The sequence below is a fragment of the Coturnix japonica genome, chromosome 8 (genome assembly GCF_001577835.2).
Source record: "Coturnix japonica isolate 7356 chromosome 8, Coturnix japonica 2.1, whole genome shotgun sequence".
Taxonomy (NCBI): domain Eukaryota; kingdom Metazoa; phylum Chordata; class Aves; order Galliformes; family Phasianidae; genus Coturnix; species Coturnix japonica.
This window is the reverse complement of record NC_029523.1, coordinates 25,344,528-25,353,351: the sequence shown is the minus strand read 5'-3', so window position 1 is coordinate 25,353,351 and position 8,824 is coordinate 25,344,528. Positions and strand designations below refer to the sequence as shown.

At 43.5% G+C, this 8,824-nt stretch overlaps 1 protein-coding gene across 1 annotated transcript in view; it reads right to left on the bottom strand.

Annotated features, from left to right (window-relative positions):
- Positions 1-4,022: 4,022 nt before the first annotated feature.
- CACHD1 (cache domain containing 1) overlaps positions 4,023-8,824 on the bottom strand; it is an 81,340-nt gene continuing 76,538 nt past the window's right edge. The window contains exons 26-27 of the mRNA XM_015870815.2: positions 8,016-8,117; positions 4,023-5,703 (exon numbers count right to left, since the gene is read on the bottom strand). Coding sequence (XP_015726301.2) covers positions 5,465-5,703; positions 8,016-8,117 — 341 coding nt within the window. The 3' untranslated portion in view covers positions 4,023-5,464. The remainder of the gene's footprint in view (positions 5,704-8,015; positions 8,118-8,824) is intronic.

Genomic DNA, 8,824 nt, shown 5'->3' with positions numbered 1-8,824 from the left:
CTGACAGAAAGGCCGACTGAAAGTAAACTATCCAACCAAGTTCCTGGTTTCCTGCTGCTCTCAGTGCCAACCTCTCCCAGTGTGTCTGATTTTATACCCCTAGGTGTGGTGGAAGAGCATTAAAGTTAGAGAACACCAGTGCTGACCAAACTGGAAACACTCAGGAGCCTCATCTAAGGCCAACCCATTGCTCAACCGCTGTGATGCTGCCTATGCTTAAAGAGCAGCCTGCCAGCTTGACCAGAACTTCAGTGTGGTGTGGAAATAGCTCTTCCTTCACATTATTTTCATGCAGACATTCTGCCTGTAAAAATTACCAGCTGGATGGTCTCAGAAGTGGAGGTTATTCACTTCATCTGCAAGCAGACATTGTCACACATTGATGCCTGGTAGAGAGCAGAAAGGTTCCTGGGCTGTGCTTTTTGGCCAACAGTTTCCCTTCTTTGCTATCATTGTTTTTACTCCATATGTGGTAATAAGAGCAGAGAGCAATTGTTCAGGCAGACCCTGCTTTTTCCAGGGTCAACTACAGAAATGTAAAACAAAACACAACAGTATCCACCTGCTCCTGAGTTTTTAGAGTAACGCCATCTACCACCATCACCACGGATGGAACCAGCCCAGGAATACAAATTGGTTTGTTTTTTCCCCGCAGAATTTAGATGAGGCCACTATGGTTTGTCTTTGAGCTGAAAGTACAAATTCCACATCTAATGAATGTTCAGCCTGCCATCCAACTCCTGCTCCTTGCTCAGGTCATCAGTATTGCAGTCTGGTATCACCGCTTTCTGATGGCACACAATTGCTCTGCATTACAACAAAAGCCTTGGTTAAACAGAGTAGATCTGAATGTTTGAAGGAAACTCTTCCTTATGTACTTTGGATACCTGCTTTCTTTCGTTATATCACTATTCACTGAAAATCTCCATGGAAGTTTGCAGCAGAGATGTAGGAAATTAAGCCTGACCCTGGGACTGAGCAGGCACTAAGTGCATGTCACAGTGTGGGCTGCTACACAGTCAGTAAATCACTCTGGAAACTGCTGTCCATGCATGCCCTGAACTCCTGCCAGCTCAGGCTCCTTTGGGCTCCAAGGCAGAGGATGGGAGCGACCCAGCCTCAAAACACATGGTCCAAAGCAGGTTATGGAGAAGGTGCTGGTCAGGGCAGGGAAGCATCAGCTTCATCTACTGAGATAGAACTGGCAGCAGTTCTGCACAAACACTGGCACACACACCAGTTATGTTTGGCACTCTGCTAACAAGGCAGGGTTTGGAGGACTTCACTCTTGGACTTGAGTGTCCAAATTCCACTGTAGCCTTGGCTCCAAAACGCGAGCCCTTCTGGGCCAAGGTCCTTCCATGACTCAGTTCAAAGCAAATAAACTAGAGAAAATAATCACCCCTCGTCAAGGAGATGAGCTACAAATAAGTAATTTAAATATTCTGATGTCTATATTACTTTTTTCCTGCTTGGGATCAGTGGCAAAATGGACAGTGTGTGGAAAACCACAACCCAACAGAAACAGAGTTAAACTGCTGCAGGAACCTATACCCCAAACAGCACTGAATGACAAAAGAGGGGAAACTTTAGCACAGGCTCCTTTAAAACCTCAGCCATAGCTGGGATTCTTTCTCAGAAAACAAATGGAAGGGCTATCTAAGAGCTATGAATACTGCAGATTAACCTTTACATTTGCATACAGCCTTCTGGATTACCTACACCCTCCTAAGGTGATCCAGGACTTCTGCATCCTATTTCCTCCCCCTTTCCAGCCTGCTGCCAGTTTTGCAATCATTCCTACAATGACAAATACACTTCCTCTCCTCATCTCCGTTTCTGGGCGACTTTACAAAATAAAGCCTATGAAAGCTACAGGTCTCCTTTTGACCAGTCTTAGTCACAATCACTGCACACGGAACACCTGATAAATTCTCATCTGCCTTCTCTCTCCACGCCAAGGGTAAAGATGGTTCACGGTTTCATGGTGTAAGCTGCCTTATTAAATGCTTATAGGCCGGTTGTAACACACTCTTCTTTCCAAAACACATTACTTATCAAGGCAATAATGTAAACAAAACAAAACAAAACAAAAAAAAAAGCCTCCACTTTGAAGCAACATACTCCAAACACATGAACAGCTTCCATCTTTAGCTTGGTTCAAATGGATGGGTGACCTGCTTGGTATGTACAGGAAAAGTCAATACACTTCAGAGTGCTCTGACTGAAAGCATTATGTCTGTTTAACACTAGTGTGTGCAAACCAAAGGCAAAGCTCACTGTCATCTTTAGGGGGAAAAAAGCAAAAACCTGAAAATAACTTTTTTTTTTCCTCCAGAAAAATGAAAGAAAACACACAGGACATTAAAACAACTAAGTAACTCATGGCCATGAAGGCTACCTGTTATAAACAAGGAGCATACAGGATACAAATCCAAGTCAGGCAAACAACTGCTCATTTGTGATCTTGTCCCACAGTCAACACAGTAAAATAATAATGGGGAGGGAAGGCCGTGGGACTGCACCTGCAATGAAAAGGGGAGGGCTATCACATAGCTTCTTATAAACCTTGACTATGTCAATGCTCCCTTTGTTATTTATCAGGTTTTGCTCTAAATGAACTCTAGATTCATTATCAGCATTATATTGGTTTGTGCTGAAACACAGTCAGCATTTGAATTTACCACCTGACACACCTTTAGAGAGGTGTCTGAGCTTTTTCTTCCTTGATTACTCCTTAATAGCAGCAGCTCTGGCTCTTCTCATTACTTGGAGCACAAGGAAGGCTGTCCAGATCCCATGAACCAGGAACACTTTGTATGTCCTAGAACAGAAGTGGTGAGGCAGAAATGAGATGCAGCTCATAAAAAAATAAAAGCAAGATAAAAGCAAGGGGCTTGTGATTGCTTGGACTTTTTGATAGCTGTTCAAAGAGCAGTGCTACACAGCACTTAGATATCTCTCTGGCAGAGCTGCAACACAGAGCACTGCAGGCAGTTTCTGCCCAGCAGATAATTCTAACAACAACAGCATCTCTCCGTTGAGACATTTAGTTAGAGCTGGAATTAATTTGTTTCTCACTACAAATGTGCTCCACAATCTCATCTGGGTTATATTAAAATTGGCGGCAGAGCAGACAGCCAAGTATAAATCAAGCCAGAGGTGTTCCCTCACTTTTGCTACTGCTGCCTCACATGTAGGGGGACAATTCTAATCTTTTTTGCCCTAAAAAACTACAACTGGGGAGCAGATACTCAATTTGGGGAGCTACCACTGCATTGAGATTCCTCCATAGGCAGATGGAGGTAACATTCGGGCTCTGTTTGCAAGTTGGTAACTTCCAAGGACGCTGTTGTAACACTGTGACAGCTTTGGGTTCAACTGATGGCAACAAATCAAGCCTTGGATACAGCGTCACATCTCACCTCTGAGCTTCAATGAGAACGCCTGGAGTTCTGCACAACCCGGGTTAGAGTTCAGCTGCTGCCTGCCCTCCATTCTGAACATGAAGGTAACGCATTTTCTTATAAAGGCAAACCTGAAAAAAACCATTTGTGCACTGCCCAACAGCCTGTTATATTACACATTGTAGCAAACTGTGTCCACAGATGGAACCACGAACTGTTACAGGATGCCCAATTCAGCCCTTTGAAAACATAGCACAGTGCTTAGGAGACTTCTACTGCTGTCTGGTCACCAAAAGCAATCTCACAGCCCTTCTTACACAAACACAGCACCAAGGCCAATACAAGACGTGACTGAGTTTTCAGTAGCACACGTGAGAACCGAAATTATTAGTGAGACTGCAGAGTCACCAACCGCTTCCAAAGTGCTTCTTTACCAAGTGGTGACTGACAGGCTCAGAAAAGCAAATGGCTCTAAAACACACCAACACATTTATAGGCACAGTTCAGATACAGAGAGCTCCTAAAAACAAGAGCAACCTGGTCAAATGTTTCATTCCTCATTTAACCAGAAAGACAATGGAAACGGAGACAGAACGATTTCCATCTAGCCAGGTATCCACAGAACTATACTTTATATACAGTTTATTTCACTAGAGATTTCAATTTTATACATAGTATAAAGGGGTATCCTGATATCACACATATAGTTATTTTACCGTACTGTTTAAGAACCAATTCTTTTTTTACATAACACGGTATGAAGTACCATATTAATTAAAACAAGTGATTTAAAAGAAACTACATATAAATGGATGTTTATCATATGCACAGTGCAAGAATGATTTTATATCACCGTAATCACAAAATGTGAATCTAAAATACAACACCGTGATTTAAAACTGATTGATGATTACGCTGCACCGTGTTGCAGTCAGGCTGATTCATCTCTGAGTTACCAAACAATGTTAAAATCCAGACAAACAGCAGCAGCTTCTAATTATGATTTCAAACAGATCCCCCCCTCCGCAGTAACCCAAGTTTTACAGAGCACTGCTTTGTCCCTACTTCGGATCTCGATGGTGTCCTAAAGAATCATTACAATGGCACAGACTTCATTTGGAATTCTCTGGTAACCAATGCTAAAGAAATCCTTTCTTACTGCCATACAGGAAATCTTTGGGGATGATCAAAGAGTTTAAGATGGAGAGATTTTTTGGGGCAGAATTTGCTGAATTTTAGTAAGGAAATGCAGGATTTCTCCTCTGCAAATAGGAAGAAAATACTGCCGTGTAAATCAGGTTGTAAAATTAACAGAAAACAATTGTGGCAAATAAAGCATTCGTAATGTAAACACGTTGGAGACGACTTCTTCATTTTCCCTTTTGCAGAGCGGGGCAGTGGATGAATACCAGCTAATAAGAAACAGACGTCTTCCTCAGAAGAACTACTTCACCATCACAGAATATATGTGGTAGCTGTTGAAAACTGCTAACGTTTTCTCCCCTCCCACCCCCCCATAGTTTCAAGTTCAATAAATAGTAGAAAAATAATCCTTTACTTAAAAATCTTGAGATGCACTGTCCCAGGTTCCACACAGCAACTATAGGAGCAATGAACTTCCTAAGAGCATAAAACTGCAAAGAACCCGCCGGGCTCCCCCCGCTCCGTCTGGCACCTTTTTAAGTCTTCAGCTGCACAGTTTTCTGCTCTTCCAGTTAAGGAAACCAAATCGTCTCTGGCTCTTTTAAGCTCTCCCTTCTCTTGGCTCAGCATAACAGGGCTTCCAAAGCTTCGGCTGCTGTATAAACTTGCATCCCTGGTTCTGGAGGTCTAACGTGCCTCCTGTTCCATTTTATTAAATGTTATGGCAGGTCCATTCATCAAGCACATTTCCCTTCCATTTCTGAGCCAACCTTACATTATGAGAATGTAAAGCTCTTATGCCTAAGAGTTTACTCAGGAAGTTCGTTAAACTGTCCCTGGTAAAAAGCACAGCAACAAAGGTGCCCGTGGCTGCACAGATCATCGTTCACAAGGTTTGCTGCTTGTGTTGTTCATTAGCACTCTGCATCCACAGTGTGTACGGTGACTGCAGCCTGTAAATGGTGGCTGTGGTGTAGAGTGGGGTGGTGCAACCGGTAGTGGTGAAACTTGTGGCTCAGCAGTGCCGCTGTCTGAGGTGGTGTGTCCAGGTCTAAGTCTTCGTCATGGTTCCCAACATCCACACCAGCTGACAGCGGGTCATTATTGCACGGCGGATTTTCGCTGTCCTCCTGAGGACTCATAGTGCTGTAGCCTAGAAAACAAAACAGCAGAGCTAAGAATGAAACTTGGAGGTCAATATCCACAGTGCTCAGTGCCACACCCTGCTGCTATCAGACACAGCTGGCGCTTGGCAGAGAATAAACAAGGAGCTGCTTCAGCCAAAAGAAAAGGAAGAAGAGACCACTGTCTGTACTGCCCATCTTTGTAAACAAACTTTGGGAACCCACGATCTGTAGGACACACTGCAGCAAAACCATTCAACAGCTGGTTAGGGAAGAATTGCTTGTACTCACTGCAGAAACAAAACGCAGCAGAAAGTTCACTGTGCTGGGAGTTATGCTGGGGGTGGAACCTTTAATATACGAGGGTGGTGAGACATGGGAACTGGTTGCCCAGTGGGGCTGTGGATGCCCCCTCCCTGGAAGGGATCAAGGCCAGGCTGGATGTGGCTGTGAGCAGCCTGGTCTATAGAGGGAGGTGTCCCTGCCTACAGCAGTGGATTGGAACTGGATGATCTTAAAGGTCCCTTTCAACTCAAACCATTCTGTGATTCTGTATTACTTGAATTTCACAAACAGACAAAAACTAAGTGGGTCTCACAACTTCTGTCCCTATCCAGCTACATTTGTCCTAGTAAGGACCACTGCCTACTGCCTCAAGGTAACAAAGCTTTTTCACATTACCTTGATGTACTATGTATAATCACATCATTATGTTTTTAGAAGGAACACTTTTCACCTGTTGGGGTCAACTTGCAAAAATCCAGCATATGTTTGCAATGCTGGTCAGCTTTCCATACAGTACAGAGATTTACTGAATCTACATGGAAGCGTTTTGCACTGTTCCATTAAGCCCAGCAGCACCAACTCTTCCAGTGGCTCTTCCAGGCATGCACACAGCATAATTAAGGGGAGGTTCTCCCTTGGCTAAAATAACTGCTACCGAAGGCTGAGAGGTTGAAGAAAACCAGAGCAGCCATCTTTGTGGGTAATTAAACACTGTATTCACAGGGTTAGCCTAAGGAAATTACATCACCTGAAAGTCAGCTAACAGCCAACTGCTGCAAGACAAGGCTGTGCCTTCTTAGAGAAAAAGCCATCTTGTGATAGAATCATAGAATTACCCAGGTTGGAAAAGACCTTGAAGATCATCAAGTCCAACCGCAGCCTAACCAGAACCCTAACTCTAAAAACCCTACACTAAATCATATCCCCGAGTACCACATCCAAACGGCTCTTAAACACTCGTTTTCTGTCCCTTTCTTTTGAAGCAGGTGCTTGTAGTTACTATGAGATTTGATTTGATGCTGAAACCACTCAAAATCAGTTTGCAGTGTCCTAAACAAAAACACCTGAGTGTTTCTAAACATGGAAACACAGCAGAAGTTTAAAGAAATAAGGATGGTTCTTTAATTAGAATAATAATCCTGAGAAAACTTTGGCTAAGAGCTGAAAAAGGAACCCCCTAGTGCTTCTGAGCATCTCTGTTTTTCAGGTTTTCAGAGAAGGGACCTCAAGGATCATGTAGTTCCAACCCCCCTGCCTGGCAGGGCCACCAAACATACACATTTACTAGATCAGGTTGCCCAGGGCCCCGTCCAACCTGGCCCTGAACACCTCCAAGGACGGGGCATCCACAACCTCCCTGGGCAGCCTGTTCCAGGGCCTAACCACTCTCCTAGTGAAGAACTTCCCCCTAACATCCAACCTAAATCTTCCCTCTTTTAACTTAAAACCATTTCCCCTAGTCCTGCAGCATCCAGCATGTTGGTGGAATTTTATGAAAGATACACACAGAATCATAGAATTACTCAGGTTGGAAAAGACCTCAAAGATCACCAAGTCCAACCTCAAAACGTTCCATCAAAGAGGAGCAGCAGAGACGCTGACTTATTGCTTTCTCTCACTGAGTAGGAGAGGTCCATTATCTCAACTGGAGATCTAAATTGTTCAGGTTGGTAGTGGAAAACCAGTATGATAAATATAGCAACATATCTGTTGGTCTGAATTCTTTGAATTTGAATTATGCCAGCTTAATTGAATGCAATTCAATTAAGAATGAAAAGTCACACTTGGAGGTCAATATCCAAAAATTGAATGCAATTAAGCTGGCAGATCCCAACAATCAGATATAGGGACAGGATGGCATTTAGCTGCTTCTACACTCCCACCCCTTCACTGGACAATATCATCTGCTGCAGGGCGTCAAAACTGTTTAACTGTGAAGCAATAAGGTGCAGAGGTGGTTTGTTTGGTTTTTTGCAGCCTTATCCTGTAACATGCCAGACCTGTGAGTAACCACCATCATTAAAGCTGTGACCAGGATGGTGATTCAGAGTCTTACCGTGGTCGCTTTCTGTTCCTGATCGACCCCAATATCGGCGTCTGCGTTCTGGGCTGTGGGCATGGCGCTCTATTACTGCTGCTATGAATCGGGTGTTACTGACTGAGGCAGAAAAAGAAACAGAACCAGTTTAAAAGAACAGTGCTTTGACTGAACATTATCCATGGGACACAGCAGGCAGTGAAACAGGCTTTCTGCAAAATGACTGCTCAAATACTACTATTTTAAGACCATCAAGTGACAGAGCAGTGGGAGTAAAGATAAAGCTGTATCTAAACATAGAATAGATCGAGATTCATTCAAACCCATTCACTTGAAATAAGCCATTTAGAGATTATCCTACCCATGCTAAAGAACCCACGGCAGCACTGCATGCCCACTCAAACTGTAAGTGCTGACGTAGTTTAGAGTCTTGGGAGCTGTTTTAGCCCTCTCTCAGTGAGGATCAGAACCAGGGACCTGGTCTGAATCTCCAAGCTCTCCCAGGGTTTCGGTGCACCTGTTTCATTTTGCAATACAGCACCATTACATGCAAAGTGCCATTTTTACTGTCTGGTAAATTAAAATGAGAGTCCTAAATCAAAGCAAGATAGATTTACTGACACATTTGTTGAAGACTTGTCCTCTCCTTTCCAAGGCTGAACAAAGGTAGCAGCTGTGCATACCCTGTATTGTCACAGTTGTAATTTCTAAGCTGTGGCTCAGCTGCTGCTGGAAATGGTCGTGATAGGGAACATAAGAGACAAACTTCCTCCACATTGATTAGAGTCATTTTAAAATAAGGAACATCATTCTAAAACTAAGAAATG